We start from the raw sequence: 17434 nt of genomic DNA, 5'->3' as shown, positions 1-17434 counted from the left end.
GAAGGCCGAAGGGTGGAAGGAGGGAGAGAACTTCCAGTTTCAACTGTGGCCCTGACTTAACTAACCCCTGAACTGACTCGTGCAGCTAGAGAGCTGGCCACACCTCCTTGATGATGCCAGTTTTTTTTAAGACACAAAAGCTCTCTTCCTGAAGCATTATCTGTTAGGTATAAACACAAAGGGCCCCAATAAACCTTTCAAACCCAGCTTTGTTGCAGCCTGGCCAATTACCTGCCTCTCTGAAAAAAAAACTCAAGGGCACAGTAACTTTGAGAATCGGACCAGCATTGTGACACTAGCCAAAGTTCTTTATCACTCTAACATCACCTTCCTGCTCGTATAATCTAAAAGCCATGATGAGAAAGATAAGTATCATGTTTGTCTTTTTCCCATACCCTGCCACTTCCAGGGACAAGTATCCCGGGATACCTTTGTTCCTGTGAGCTTCCGAGTGCTCTGCCATTCATTGAGCACTCTCTTATTACCTTTTCCAAACAGCATGACCTCACACTTAGCTGGGACAAGTTCCACCTCCCATGCATCTGCTCATCTGACCAATTTGTTTCAATCTTCCTGTAACACCTTCCTCCTCACTGTCAATCACCAAGGCAAACTTTGTGGCATCCGAAAACCTACTTCTCACACCTCTCACATTCTTATACTATGTCATTATGCACTTCATAAACAATATGTGATCTCTGCGCCAGGCTCCTGTCGCAAAGGCATCTTTCTATCAAAATGCTCTGTTTTTCTATCACAAAATCCATTTTGGAAGCACTTGTAAACAAATATGACCATGCACATTGGCTAATCATCAGCTCTAAGTGGCAGAAGGCCAACAGTAGTTCTTGTTCTCATAATTCTCATAATTCGTTGAGCATAAACCAAGAATGTCAACTGAAACATTCTGGTCTGTGCACGTCTATTGCTTGGACTTATCAGTTGATGTGTATTCTCCCAGAGTGTAGAACAGCAAGATATAATGATAGTCAATTTTTCATAGATACAAAACATAAAGTACAGAATAAACTCAGCAGATCTGGCAGACATCTGTGAAGAGATAGACAGTTACCGTTGTGAGGTTACGGAGATAGGGTGGGTCTAGGGGGCATGTCAGAGGGTCAGTGCAGACTCGATGGGCCGAATGGCTACTAGTTGCACTGCAGGGATTCTATAATTCCAGGTCAACATGGGTTCTCTTGTTTTGAGCTTAAAGTTGCCAGAGAAGGGTCATATTGGATTCAAAACGTTACCTCTGCCTCTCACGTGTTGCCAGACCTGTGGTGACACTTCCACACATGAATGAATAGGTATGTAATTATTTGCAATAAAGGCTACATGGCTTTTCTCATTACAACAATAAAAGTTATGCTATGAAGACTAAGTGACATTTTTACTGAATGCCCGATTATATTTACAACAATTTTGTCATTCAAGACCACCTTACTTGTGATCTCCTGCATTGTAAACCTCGACTGTTTGCCATAGCCAGCTGTGTGGAAATACGCTACGCACATAAACGGAAGTTTCATCGAAAAATTCTTCCTCTAAACTCACAGCAGCTGAAAAAAAAATTACACACATTTCAAAGTCCATTTATTTTTGGATCGTGAGGAGGTTGCATGTACCATCATTCCCGTGTGTGAAATTTAACAACAACAAAATAATTGGCTGTTAGGAGTTTCTCCACTGTTCCCTGACCTGTTTTGGTTTCCAGTTAAATAAAAACGTGATCTTAATATTTTTAGTCTTGAATATTAATTGAAGATTTCAAAATTTATTGAGGCTATTACCCTTTCTAGTCTCTTGATCTTCTTCAGCCACCCAATGTTAATTTTAATAATGCAATCCACCTTTGGAGGCTTTATTCTTGGATGTAATCACCCTAAGGTCTTCACTTTCCCCTCTAAATATCTCCAGTTCTTCTGCTTCCTTTAACACAGCGTGCAAAATATATTGATTTTAATAATGCTTGCAAAATCCTTTTATGAGGGAAGGCTAAGGAACTTCAGGATGTTTTCGTTAGAGAGAAGAAGGTTGAGAGGTGACTTGATTGAGACATATAAGATAATCAGAGGGCTAGATAGGGTGGACAGTGAGAGCCTTCTTCCTCAGATAGTGATGGCTATCATGAGGGGACATAGCTTTAAATTGAGGGGTGATAGATATAGGACAGATGTCAGAGATAGTTCCTTTACTCAGAGGGGCATGGAACTTGCTGCCTGCAGCAGGAGTAGACTCACTAACTTGAACGGCATTTAAATGGTCATTGGATAGGCATATGGACGAAAATGGAATAGTGTCGGTTAGATGGGCTTTGAATTTGTTTCACAGGTCGGCACACCATCGAGGACCGAAGGGCCTGTACTGCACTGTAGTGTTCTATGTTCTGTGCTTGTAAAAGAAACAGAATATCGAATGACTTAACCCACCCAAAAACCAACAGATTGTCGCATCTTAATGATGCTGTTCCAAATGCTTGAAACATTCCCCATAAACACCCCTTTGGCACAAAAGGTAAATCAAACACAGGGTCTTACAGGAGAATGAGAGAGAGAGAGAGAGGGAGAGAGAGATGGCAGCATGGAACACCCTCTTCCAGTGAGCTGTTTCTTGAACCAGCAGCCTCAAACTGACTGAATGCTTTCAGTGAACAGCTAGAATGCTAAAGCCAAACCAAACCAAGGGTAAGGTGAACTGGGAGAACTGGCCACTCCCCTTTCATTGTACAAGTGTTTTGTTTTAAACACTCATGTCTTTTGCTTGAGGCAGTATCTGTTAGCCATTTCCAACGTGACCCTAAAACCCATTCAAGGCAGACATTGACAGTGTAACCATCTTAAAGGAATAGCATCATTACATCTCCCCCTCTTAATAAAAGAATTCAGAACATTGAACAGTACCGCACAGTATAAGCCTCTTGCCCTCAAAGTTGTGGCGACCTTTTACCCTACCCTAAGATCAAGTATCCAAAGGTGTCTTCTTTTTAAAACCCCTTCATCTTAAACTGTTAGTACTCTACAACACAGCTTTCTAGCCTCCACTGTGCTTTCCATTACAACCCCAACAAAATTCACTGGCTTATCCTGTTTACCTCCATCTGACCTCTTAGTGATTTTCCTAACCTCGCAACACAGTGACTTCATGTGGCCTACTTTATTGTGGTGAAAACACCAGAGCTTTTTAACTTCTCTATCCCCTTCAAGGGTTAACTTTCTACCCTGTGGTAAGTTACCCTTATGATCTACACCTCCCTTTCCACGTGAGGATTTCTCTTTTCCCCAGTTTCTATCCCTCATGGATTGAAATTGATTCTGGCAGCCAAACTTTGCTTTATGGACAAACTCCTAATCATCAGCCATTTCAGCTGCCAATCCTGCTGTTTTAACTCTCTGCTCTTCCACATGAGCTCTCACTACTTCAGGATGTGAATGTTTGAACTCCTCCAAAATAACCATCTCTCTGAGAGTATTATCGGTTTGCTCTACTTTTAATGCTCTTATCCACCTAACAAAACTATTGTGTTTGATCCTCGCAAACTCAATGTAGGTTTGACCAGGGTCCCTCCTTAGAGTCCTGAAACATTGTGTGTAGGCTTCTGGCACAAGCTCATATGCGTTTGAGATGGTTTTCTTCACCTCCTCAGATACCTCCTCTGATAGTGAGGCAGATTCCTCACTAGCTCTACCTACAAGTTTTGTTTGGATCAACAAAACTCACTGGCCACCATATTTGTTTAGCCACCTTTTCAAATGAGATGAAAAGGACTTCCACATCCTCCTTAGCAAATTTAGGAAATGCTTGAATATACTTAAACCGATCCCAACCAGGCCTTTGCCTCCTATGGGTTTGCTGATCCTCACTCTCATCCTCACTGAGCTTACCTTCAGCTTTCATTTCTATCCTTTTAAGATGACTTTCCTGTCTAAGTGCCAATTTCTGAAGTTCAAACTCCCTCGCTTTCTTCCTTATCTTCCTCTGTTTTTATTTTTCTCTTTATTCTGCTTTTATTCTAAACTCAAACTGTTTCATTTCTGTTGCCCTTTCCTTGTCTCTTGTCTCTAATTCAAGCTGCTTCATTTTCAATTGAGTTTTAGCCATCTTTATAATTTCCACCAAATTTAAATTTTGCCGCGTTTATCTCTCCATTCTTCACAGAAGGAGGCAGTTCCAGTTCCAGCATGTCTGCTAATTCCAACAGCTTGGCCTTAATCACCTTTTACAAAACCTCCCAAAGTTAATTCTTTCACCCCCAGAAAACACTTGCTGACTGAAAGAACTATTGCTATCCCAAAGACAATTTAAACTAAACAAATGTAACACCTGGGACAAAAGATACTGACACCTACCACTCTCTGCCTTAAGTCCAGCAACTCTAATCCCAAATCAGAACTATAGAACAAACCCCGCAATGACCCCCTGTCGGTTATGGATCAGGGTTAGACTGCCACAAAACATTACAAGAAAGTAGCCCGCAACCTAACTTTGATATTTTTTTCAAGCAGTTATAGAGTGGACATTCCAGGAGAGATGCAGCTGGTCAAAGCACTTAGTTTTAAACAAAACAGAATTTATTTACAAGATTACTGAAAACAAAAGAGAACAGAATACCAAATAGCTTAAACTACCCGAAAACCCAACAGGTTATGCCAACTTAATGATGCTGTTCCAAATACTTGCAACAATTCTCATAAACACCCCTTGGCACAAAAGGTAAAATCAAACACAGGATCTTACAGGAGAATGAGAGTGAGAGAGATGGCAGCATGGGACACCCTCTTCCAGTAAGCTATTTCTTGAACCACCAGCCTCAAACTGAGTGACTGTTTTCAGTGAACAGCTAGAATGCTAAAACCAAACCAAACCAAGGGTGAGCTGGGAGAACTGGCCACTCTTCTGTCATTGTACAAGCATTCCTTTTTTTAAAAGACTTGAAAGCCTTCTGTCTGAGGCAGAATCTGTTAGCTATAATCAAAACGGCCCTAAAGTCCCTCCAAAAGCAGACTTTTCAGAATCGCTGCTATTTCTGAAAAAAAAAAGCCAAAGACAGCATAACTTTGTTAAAGGAGCATCATCATCCCACACTCATTGAGTATATCAGGTATCTCTGATTGCAAAACCCCCAAAATCTACAATGCAAACCAGGATAGTAGACCAGGTGTTACAGTCAAGTTTTTGCACATGACTTATGTATTGCTTTTTATCTTAGCTATCCCACCAGAAATGTGCCTGGTTATTTGGGGTTTTTTTGACTTACGACTTTATTTACCTGCATCTCTATTTTCAGTGAGTAGTGTGATTGAAATTCATGAACTTTAAAATTGATTTCACTTGCTATATGAAATTTGATTCCACGTGGTAGACAAAAAAAGGGGCAAAAAAGACTATCACTTACCCCGCGCTATCGAATTCGCCTTCAGCGTCTGATTCTTCCTCAGTTCCACTCCATAGATACAGCAGCTCATGAAAACCTGTTGACAATCTGCCTGCTTGACTCGACTTGCTCTCTTCTCACAGCTAAGCTGCATTAGTATCTGAGTGATGCCGTCTGTGCAGCATTTCCGCAGTCTGTGATCTTGGTATTCGTTTACTGAAAATGAAATAAGCAATGGAAAACAACAATTGGTTAATTGAGCACTTATTATTGCATGCATACAGGAGACAAGTGACTCTATCATGCAGCTTAGGAGGCTTAACGAAGCAAGTACTGTGTTCCTAATCACAAGATATCGAACTCTTGTGTCCTCAAAAGAAAGCATAAATTGATAATCTTAATCCTGAAAGAAAATCTGATAATACTCCTTATTTAGAGCATTCTGACTTCTTTTCCAGGGATGGGCTCATTCTTTTTGTCACTGATAATTGTTGAGAATTAAGCTACATTGAGGAATATAAAACTGCAAGCACCCCGCACCATGCTAGAAAAAGAAATTTGTCCAGAATCAACAAAACATCAACTGGCATCGTTTAATACTAATGCAGGGCTGACTGGTGCAGGACGAGGTATCAAGTGTTACAGTGACTCAAAACCAGCATACATTACTATCCCATTATGGAGTCCTATGGCCCAATGTTAGTGTTCAGCACCGTTCAGTCAGAATTGGGCTACAAGAGCAAGTCAAAGTTCTAATTTACCACAGAGTTTTGTGATGAACATCCTTCTGAAATGAATCAAAAAATGGTTTAGAAAAGTCTTCTTTGGATATTTAATATTTCATAAATCACCCATGAGGATGGAGTCAGAAGCAAGCATAGAAATGTTGATCAAAGCTGGGTGTAAGGTCAACCCTAACAGCATTTAGATTAGTTAGAGTAACATAAATGGAAAATAAGATTTTAGAAGGAATTAAATGGAAATGCACATACAAATTTTGGAAAAGGTGAGTTCAGAAAAGCGATTCCTAGCAGATTTCTAAATAAAAAGTGTATTATTATTATTCAACAGGCAAATAACATAGAATGTTAAGGAACAAGACCAATAAAAGTTGTTTATATTGATAATAAGGTAGAATTTGAAGATGAGTCTAGTACATTATAAAAAAAAATTCATTAAGGTAATTGAGAGTTTTTTAAGAGGATGTGTGTGCTCATTTGGATTTTAAACAATTTGTTTTGGCCCAGAAGCTGGAGTTGTGATGATTTGAGAAAATAAAGCGCAAAATCATTGTGCCAAGAGGTCTGGTCATTTATTTTGAAGAAATCAAATGTTGTAATTTACAATATTGTCCAGATGCCTCTCTCCCAACCTCAGTTATTGCATCAGGTGCTCCCGGTGTGGTCTTCTCCACATCGGGGAGACCAAACATAAATTTAGGGAATGGTTTACCAAGCAGCACAGCAGGGGCTGCAGGGGCCGACCAGACCTCCCAGTCACTGCCCCTTTCAATTTCCCCAGCCACTCCCTTTCGGACATGACCATCCTCCGCCTCCTCCATTGTTACAACAAACCAAACTGGAAATTGGAGGACCAACACCTCATCTTCCGCCTGGCAGCCTACAGCCAAGGACTCAACATCGAGTTCTCCAATTTCAAATAACCTCCGTTCTCATCCCCCAACTCCCTGCCCAGCCTCTCCCCTTCCCTTCCACTGCTCCCTGGCACCAACTGGATTAATTCCTCCTATTGACCAATTAGCTTGTACCCTCTACCTGTCTTTAATAATCCCCACTTCACTACCCTGTCCCAGCCAACCCCTTTATCTGCAGCTCGCCCTACACCCACCCCCAATCCTGAAGAAGGGTTACACCCGAAACATCGATTTCTCCACCTCCTGATTCAGCCTGTCCTGTTGTGTTCTTCCAGGTCCTGCTTAATGGCCCCAAAATTGGCCCTACTCCAGTTTAGCACCTTAACCTGTGGACCTCACCTATCTTTTTCCATAACTATGTAAAAATAAGAGAGTCATAATCAAAGTACTCTCTGACTGACACTTCAGTCACTTGCCCGGCCTCATTTTCTAAGAGAATTTCCCTTTTTCCACCCTGCTGAGTAGGCCCTCTACATATTAATTTATGAAACATTCTTGGGCACATTTGACAAATTCCACCACAAATTTGATCTTGCAAAGATATTGATTAAGACAAGAGGAATAGATTACCAGGAGAAGCTTGCAGGGACAATAAGTGATGGAAAAGATTCTATAGATAAGTGAAGATAAAACAAAAAGACAAGACAAGTGCCAGTGCCTTACAGTCAAGAACAGGGGAAATTATGATGGGAAGTAAAATGGCGGCAGATGACAATTAAATATGTACTGTAGGTCTGCCCTCACAAAATAGGGCATTAAAAAATTAGCAAGATTTCCGACAAACGCAGGATTTACTGAGTGGACTTAACTGAAAGAAATCAGTGTGAGGAGGTAAAGGGTATTCAGGAAATGTCTGTGATTTTAAAGTTAGATAAATCCTCAAGTTCTGATGGTCTACCTCCCACAGCACTCAAGGAAATGACCAAGAACTAATGAATATGCATTGGTGATTGCCTGATAAGATTCTATATACTCTGAAACAATTCCTAGTGATCAGAAAGTAGCTAGTGTAGCTCAACCATTTATAAAAGGAGGCAAGGAGAAAGCAGAGGTTCATAGAACTTTAGGCCTAAGGTCTGTAGTGTGGGAAATGATATCGTCTTTTCGAAGTGAGTTCAAAGTCAAGCTTTTGGAAAACAAGCAGAGCAAGCTTTGATTAGATTACTTACAGTGTGGAAACAGGCCCTTCAGCCCAACAAGTCCACACCGACCCTCGGAAGAGCAACCCACCCAGACCCATTCCCCTGAATTTACCCCTTCACCTAACACTATGGGGAATTTAGCATGGCCAATTCACCTAATCTGCACATCTTTGGAGTGTGGGAGGAAACCGGAGCACCTGGAGGAAACCCACGCAGGCACAGGGAGAATGTGCAAACTCCACACAGTCAGTCGCCCGAGGATGGAATCAAACCTGGGACCCTGGTGCTGTGAGGTAGCAGTGCTAACCACTGATCCAAAGATTTATGCTTGAAAGAGGTACTGATTTATCTTTTGCTATATTATAGCTATTATAGCAGCATGATAGCTCTGGTTACTTCTCGTGCCTACTAGCACCAGGGATTCCGGTCAAATTCCACCCTCGGGTGACTGTCTGAGTAGACATTTGCTTCATGCCTGTTTTGGTTTCCTCCGGATGCTCCGGTTTCCTCCAACAGTCCACATTTGTGCAGGCCATGTTAAATTGCCCATCATGTCAAGGGATGGTGGGTTTGTTTTCCCACTAACCATGGGAAATGCAGGGTTACAGGGATTGGGTAGGGGAAAAGGAATGGGTCTTGTTCTGAGAAGGATCAGTACCCAGTCAATGAGCCAAATTGTAGAGTTTCCACGATTCGGAAGCAGGGGTGGAGGGGCAGGGTGCACAGTTGATGCTGCTTGTTTGGACTTTCTGAAGGGTATGAGTAAGGTTTAAAATAAATGTGCATGGAATTGAGTGCAGGGTACTGTCGTCGATAAAGATTTGGTTGGTAGACAGGAACCAAGTAAACAGGTCTTCCTCTGAATGGCTGAAAGTGAATAATGCATCACAGGTATCAGTGCTCATACCCCAACTGTTCACAATATATATTGATGGTTTACATGAGGGAACTATACAGACGAACTGTGGAGATGAGTTGTAAGGAAGATGCAGTAAAGCTTCAATGTAATTTGAACAAGACAAGTGAATGAAATATAATGTAAATAACTGTGAGGTTCTCCACATAGTTTTAAAAAAAGTCAGAAGACAGATTGTTGTCTGAATTGCAATAGGTTGGGACAGAGAGAAGTGTACTTTTCCACTAATCCCTGAAATGCAGCATGCATGTAATCGGTGGAGAAGGCAAAAAATGGCCCTTTGGCCACAACAATGAGAGAATTCGAGTAGAGGAGGTGGGGTAGATTCATAAAATCATAAAAGCAAACATTGCAGAAACACCTCTCTGGACCATCGAATCTGCATGAAGACAAAAAATTACTCTGGAATTGTCCCATTTTCCATTACTTGGCTAATAGCCTTATGAGATTTCAAATACATTTTGAAGGTTGTGACGTCTCCTGCCTCAATTGCACTCCTAGCCAATTCTGAATGACCCTTTCAGCCAATCCCACGGGTACAGTTTCCACCTTCCCCAGAAATGGTCAGTCAGCCAGAATTCCAAAATGCTTTCTCCTGTATCAACCTTTGAACATTAATATGCCTTATTCTCCTATTCCTGAACTCACTAGCATGTGGAAGCATGGAGTAACCCAAATATTTGAGGCTCTGTTCCTTAGTCTCCTGCTGAGCTGCCTGAATTTGAATGCAAGTTCTCATTCCCATTCTACTTGCGCCATTGGTATTAATGTGAGCCACGACCTCTAACCTATCAAATTCCCACTTCAGAATGCCCGGCATATGCTCAATGACATCCGTGACCTCTGCACCACGGAGATAACACACGATGCAGGAGTCACAGTTGCAGCTGCACAAATATCTGTTGGCTCCCCAACGAACGAATCCCCTATTACTATGACTTCTCTTTCCCACTTCCTTTCTTCACTCGTGAGGCCCCTTGGCTTTGTCTCGAGACCTTTGATTAACCAGTGCCCAAACTGGAACATGGATTGGTGAGCAGGATCCCAGAGACGTTCTGCACTTCCTGTCTGATTAGTTCAGACGGCTGGTGGTCATCCACTGCCTTTTTTCCATGAGACTTTTGAGCTCTGGTCTGTCTACTTCTCGAAATGTGCAATTCATATACCTGTCAATCTCACAGATGTGGCAGAACACCTACAGCTGTTGTTGGATCTTCGAATCACAGAGCTCTCAAGTTTCTGCGCTTTGGATCATTTCTACACATGAGATCACCGAGGACCCCGGTTGGACGTATGCCTTTTCTAATATGACTAATCTCAGATTGCATTTGGGTGACTTTACCATGAAAGATGAAATGGCCTGTTGATATTTCTAAGATTCTCTTTTTGCAAAGCAAGTATTCTGCTCCCTCACTTCTCTTTCATGCTTCGAATCAACTTTGCTGAATGGTTCTCCATTATTTATTATCGCTTTCCCTCACTGAAGTGAGTTCAACATTCGAATATATTCTGCAATAAGAGATTTCTTCAAAAATGGTAGTGTTTAAGATATATTTATGATTCTTGTCTCGTGCATCAGAGAAACATTGAGTCACACAACAAAGTAGATGCCCTTCTATCCATCAAATCATCATAGAGCCATACAGCTGTACAACATGGTAACAGACCATTTGGTTCAATTCACGCATCACGACTAAAAATCTTAAATATATCTAGTCCCATTTTCCATATCCCTTCAAACCCTTCCTATTCATATACCCATCCAGATGCCTTTTAAATGTTGTAATTATACCAGCCTCCACCACTTCCTCTGGAAGCAAATTCTATACACACACCACCCTCTGCATGAAGAAGTTGCTCCTTATACCCCTTTTAAATCTTTCCCCTCTCACCTTAAATTTGTGCCCTTGAATTCTGAACCCTCACCACAGGGAAAAGACCAAGGCTATTGACCCTATCCTTGTCCCTCATGATATTGTAAACCTCTGTAAGGTCCCACCCACCAGCCTCTGACTCTCCAGGGAAAATATCCCCAGCCTTATCAGCCTCTTCCTAAGCTCAAACCCTCCAACCCTGGCAATATCCTTGTTGATCTTTTCTGAACCCTTTCAGGTATCACAACATCCTTCCTATAGGAGGGAGACCAGAATTACACACAATATTCCAAAACTGGCCTCATCAATGTCCTGTACAACTACAACATGACCTCGCAACTCCAATACTCAATGCATTGACCAATAAAGGCAAGCATCCCAACTGTCTTCTTCATTGTCCTGTCTACCTGGCACTAAATCTAAACTAGTCCCACTTTCTAACATGATACCTATAACATTGAATGTTAGAACATTACAAGAGGGCAACCAAATACTCTTCAAAGGTCGTAAGATTACTTGTTTCAACTCCTCTTATAGACATTCCAGGATCCCAGCAAGGTCTGTTTTGTTTCCTCAAATCCCCTCTAACTCTCTTGTCCTTAAAGTTAAAGATATGCCCTATTGTTATTGATCCTTAACTAAGGAGAACAGCTGTTTTCTATTCACCCAGTCCATGTCTCCATTAATCGTATAGATTTCTATCACAAAGTCAAATTAACAATTTTCAAAGGAAATAACATGAGTTTCTCCAGCCATTCTTCATTGATTAATACACTTCAAGTAACATTCTCCTCATATGTGGAGGCCAGAACTGAATATAATTCTCCAACTGTGTCTTAAACAAAGTCATGAACAGTGCCAACAAAACCTTCCTGCTGCTATAATCTTCACCTCAGTTAATAAAGATAAGTGACTTGTTGGCCTTCTAAGCTACCTTTTTCAACTGACCTACTATCTTCAGGGATTTGTGGACAACACCTACTCATCATCCTCCCCCTTTCCAACATACTCATCTACATCATTAGTATATTTTGCAAACAAGGGACACCCCACTGACTCCTATGGTACACCACAGAACATTGGCCTTGAGTCACACAAATTGCCTTCTATCACCATAGTCTGTCTCTTGCCATTAAGCCAACTTTGGGTCCAATTTACCCTGGATCCTGTGGTGTGTTTACCCCCTTTATCAGTTTCTCATGTGGGTGCTCATCAAAGACTTTGCTGAAATCCATATAAGCTCTATCAACAGTAATACACTAATTTACACATTTGGTCACCTCCTCGAAAAATTAATTCAAATCTGTCAAGTCATGTTGACAATGCTGATCAAACCTTATCTGCCAAAATGAGGATTAAATATTTTCTTTAGGCTTTTCTCCAATAGCTTCTGTGTTAAACTCAAGTTCCATGGTTATCTATTATGCTATTTCTGACTTCTGCACACCATCATATCTCATCCTCAAACTTCTCTTTTCGAAAGAAAATGCTGCAGTGTCATATGTATAACATTTCTGTTTTGATGTCAGCCTTATGAATCAGATCTATTTTATCCTACCCTTTGCCAAAGCATTCATGCATTTTTTATAATATTATTTAACTTGCAACGATGCTGTAGGCTGAAGGGCCCATTCCTGGGCTGGACACTCCTACGTTCTATGTCCCATACATCGTGGATCGGTATCATTCATGTATTAAAAATATTTGGTAACACTGATGAGAAAGGTTGACATTTAGGCAACACTTGAAGCAAGTGTGATTAATAGAGACCAACGGTGGAAATTTCCAGATTGTTCTTTCCAACTCACATTTTCCAGCAAATTGCCGCTGTAGGTTTAGTTCCCTCCTCATTCTCCTGATCTCGTTACCGCAAGAGTATTCTGAAAAAATCGAACAAAAGCAAATTCCAACTCAAAGTTCTGCGACAGCGAATAACGTAAATTTTTGAACTTTTATTCGTTTGAGAACCATGAATCAAACTGGACAATTATCCTTACCTTCCAGTTTTTACATCCGTATGCTATCCAGAAAAGAAAGCTTAATATCAACTTCTGTCACTTATTTGCAAACTGAAGCATTTTCTTATGCCCCTCTCCCCCCACATCCCCACGGATCCTAGATCACGATCCTCTGTTCATCCCTTTCCTCTCTCTTGATTTCAGCTATGTCAACCTGACTAACTACAATTTACATTTCATTCTCAAACATCTTTAACTCGCATACCTATATTGGGACTGCCATACTATATTGATGTGTGCTAGTTAGTAGACGATAGTAGCCTGCATATGGAATCAGATAGATATGAACAGATGCGCAAATGGTGACATGACGCTGTTTAACAGAATCTTAATTTCTGGTGAATAATCACCACCACAGACACTGTGATGATGCACTGGTGAGATCGCAGGTGGACTACTCTGTACTGTATTGGTCATCGTTCCAAAATTAATGTTCTGGAAGGAGTTCAGAAAATGTTTACTGGACAAATACCTGGAATAAGTGAATTGCCTTATGAATTTTTGAAGAGTTGGAGATTACACAATTGAAATATGTAACAACCTGATAGGACTTGAGCAAGTGGATGTTAAAAGGATCATCTTGTGGGAGAATCCACAACTAGGCCTCATAAGTTTTAAAAAAAGGGGCCATCCTTTTAAGTCAGCTCTGAGGAAACTTAGCTTTTTCTTTCGTGGCTTTGTGAAACCTTGGAATTCCTTTCTCGAAAAGCCAACGCATGTAGAATTACGAAATATTTTAAAAAACAGAAGTGAACAGATTCTTCAACAGAGCAGAATGAAAGATTATCAGAGATACACAGGAATGGAGTGTTGAGGTTAACTCAGATCCGCCATTATGTTAGTGAATGCTGGAGGAAATTTAAAGAATGGAGCAGCCTACTCATGTTTGCTGCTCATACATTCAAATGATATTCAGGAAAGCACTGCTGAACTAAATTAAATGAAATTTACTGGAAACTCCTATTCGAGAGCTACAGTAAGCTGTTTTTAGCCTTTGTGATTCTTTATATTTCCTTGTATCATTCTATGAGGAGAAAGTGAGGTCTGCAGATGCTGGAGATCAGAGCTGAAAATGTGTTGCTGGAAAAGCGCAGCAGGTCAGGCAGCATCCAGGGAACAGGAGAATCGACGTGGCTTATGCCGAAACGTCGATTCTCCTGATCCCTGGATGCTGCCTGACCTGCTGCGCTTTTCCAGCAACACATTTTCAGCTTGTATCATTCTATGCCAGTCGGTGCACAACAATCTTACTGTCCATCCATCACTAGCATCCATGCCAGAAGTCCTGGCTAATGTTTTGCCATCACAGCTTCAAAGCTCATCAAAACACATGGCAATAATTAAATTATATCAACAAACCTGAAAATAGATAAGTTTCAATCTAACAATTCAGACCATTAAAAATAATCACTGACTGCTTAAAAATTTCTGCTTCTTCAGTGTCCTTGTACAGAATGAGGTCTGGCATCATTGCATGGTCTGCCCTGCCTGCGAGTTCAGGCTTACAATAAAGTCTTTTACTATTGACTGCTCCATAAATTAGCAGTATAAGAAAGGACCTTCCAGAAATAATCATGAAATGTAAAAGAAAGATCTTGGCTTGTGAACATCTGGCTAAAGAACAAAGAGAAGAAAAGAATCGTATATTGTGCTCATTGTTTTCCATCACCGTCTACCTTTATGAATGGACATCTATCTAACTGTTCAATTCATACTTTCATAGTAATAGAAGCTGGAGTAGGCTATTTTCCCGTTGAGCCTGCCCCACCAATCATTAAGATCATGGCTGATCGGTCCATTGTCTCTGCTCCTCTATCTGCATTATCCTCATAACCCTCAATTCCCCGACCAATAAAAAACCCATCCAACTGTGCTGTGAATATATTTAATGAAGCTCTCCTTGGGCAAAGCATTCCACAGGTTGACTTACTCTCTGGGAAAAGCAATTCATTTCTCATCTCTGTCCTAAATCTACTCCCCTAATCTTGACCCCTCATCCACCAGCAGAAACAACTTGTCTGCCTCTGTCTTATCTATCCCTTTCATAATTTTATATGCTTCGACAAGATCCCCTCTTATTCAGTTAAATTCTAGCAAGTACAGTCCCATGTGGCTCAATGTCTCCTCACAGCGTAACCCCGTCATCTCCGCAATCAACCTGGTGAACCTCCTTTGCACCGTCTCCAAAGCCAGGAGACCAGAACTGTGCACAATACTCCAGGTGCGGCCTCACCAACAACTTGTACAATTGCAGCAGAACCTCCCTGCTCTTCAATTCAGTCTCCTGAGGCAATGAAAGCCAAAATTCCATTTGCGTTCCTGATTACCTGTTGCACCTGCAAATCCAGTTTTAGCGTTTTGTGTACGAGCACTCTGAAGTTCCTCCGCACAACAGTATGCTGCAATCTTTCACCATTTAAATAACACTCTGACCTACTATTTTGACTTCCAAAGTAGATAGCCTCACATTTAGCAACATTATTCTCCATCTGACAGACCCCCATTGCCCACTCACTTAACCTGTTTAAATCTCTCTGCAGACCCAGCAAATTTGGATACACTACACTACAGTTAGTGTCCTTTTCCAAATCATTTATATATATATCATGATCAGTTGCAGGCCCAACACTGACCGCTTCAGCAACCTGCTCACCACTGATCTCTCATTTATCCCAACTTTCTCTTTGCAATGGTTACCCAGTCCTCTATCCATACTAGTACATTCGCTGCAGCTCCATGCATTCTTATGTTATTAACGAGTCTTTTATGTGGCACCTTATTGAATGCCTTCTGGAAATCCAAACACACAATATCCACCTATTCCCCTCCATCTACCATGCTTGTTACATCCTCAAAGAACTCCAGTAAGCTTGTCAAACACAACCTTCCCTTCCTGAATCCATTAAAAATCACACAACATCAGGTTATAGTCCAACAGGTTTATTTGGAAGCACTAGCTTTCAGAGCGCTGCTTCTTCATCAGGTGGTTATGGAATATAAGATCATACAACACAGAATTTATAGCAATAGATTACAGTGTGATGCCACTGAAATGATATACTGAAAAAAAAGGGATTCTTTGTTAAGTCTTTCATCTTTTCCAATGACCATTATAGTTTTAGTTCTTTCATATGTAAATCCCAGAACTTGTTTAAAGTCACATCCTCAAGTTAGTGTTAGCAACAGCTGCCATCTCAGCTCAGATACTGCATTGAAGGTGTGAAGTTAATGCATGTCTGTGTCCCAATGTTCAGACTGTTTTATACTATATCCTGGTGTTGTGTGATTTTTAACTTTGTCCATCCCAGTCCAACACCGACACCTCCAAATCATTCCTGAATCTGTGCTGTGTTTGCCTGATGGAAACCTTTTCATCCAGATATCTCATTATTTCTTCGTTGATCATAGCTTCCAGCATTTTCCAAATACAGATGTTAAGCTAACTGGCCTAGAGTTACCTACTTTTTGCTTAGAGACCTTTTTAAACTGCAGTGTGACATTTGCTGTCCTCCAGTCTGCCAGGATCTGGCCAGAATCCAGTGAATTTAAGTAAATTACCACTTCTGCCCTTTTGTTCAGCACTCTGGGATGCACTCTATCAGGACCAGGAGACTTATCTACCTTTAGGCCCTCAAATTTGCTCAACACTACCTCTTTAATGATAACAACTGAATTGAGGTCCTCACCTCCCATCGTATCCTTAGCGTCATTCTTTGCATGTTAGACACATCTTCCATTGTGAAGACTGACACATTCAGCAATACCCAATATTACTTCCCCTTCCTCATCCTGCGGGAGACCTATGTCCACTTTAGCTACCCTTTCCCATTTTATATGTTTAAGAAAACTTTTCCTACCTGTGTTTTATATTCCTATGCTAATTTATTTGCCACCAGCAGTTTGACTGTGAATCTACCTGCATTATCCATTGTGCACCATTTCTAGACATCGAGCTTTCTATCTTTCTCCCAATTTTTGCTGATTGGTCAGTCTTTCAGACAGGAGAAAGTGAGGTCTGCAGACGCTGGAGATCAAAGCTGAAACTTTATTGCTGGAACAGCACAGCAGGTCAGGCAGCATCTAGGGAACAGAAGATTCGACGTTTCGGGCACATGCCCTTCTTCAGGAATCTTTCAGACAGCCTTAGCTATGCACAGAGCAGTCATTTACACATTCTCCATTTATCAATTTTAAAATAATCTTTAATGTAGTGCGAGATTTACCGTGTCTAATAGAGGCTACTTCCACATCAGAGATAAAACTCAGTCCGGCATCCCTGAAAACACCAACGCTGTTAACTCCACCTCCATAGAAACATCCCAGATCATAAGCATTCATCGCTTCAAATGCCTGTACAAAGATTAAAAAAAGAAAGTTATTCACTAAATACTTAATATCAACTACTGCTAAAATCTCTTTCCGTATACGATAATTTATTAAATTAAGACATTAAATT

The 17434-nt window shown here is 40.9% G+C and overlaps 1 protein-coding gene across 1 annotated transcript in view; it reads right to left on the bottom strand.

Moving 5' to 3' along the window:
• LOC122541279 (complement C4-like) overlaps positions 1-17434 on the bottom strand; it is a 327363-nt gene that overhangs the window by 226963 nt on the left and 82966 nt on the right. Inside the window, exons 15-18 of the mRNA XM_087979764.1 lie at positions 17202-17328; positions 12769-12840; positions 5396-5590; positions 1448-1562 (exon numbers count right to left, since the gene is read on the bottom strand). Coding sequence (XP_087835890.1) covers positions 1448-1562; positions 5396-5590; positions 12769-12840; positions 17202-17328 — 509 coding nt within the window. The remainder of the gene's footprint in view (positions 1-1447; positions 1563-5395; positions 5591-12768; positions 12841-17201; positions 17329-17434) is intronic.

This window comes from Chiloscyllium plagiosum, unplaced genomic scaffold (genome assembly GCF_037043375.1).
Source record: "Chiloscyllium plagiosum isolate Xiang-an unplaced genomic scaffold, Cpla_swu_hap1 HiC_scaffold_35, whole genome shotgun sequence".
NCBI lineage: Eukaryota > Metazoa > Chordata > Chondrichthyes > Orectolobiformes > Hemiscylliidae > Chiloscyllium > Chiloscyllium plagiosum.
Note: the sequence above shows the minus strand (reverse complement) of the source record. Positions and strands in the feature narration are given on the sequence as shown.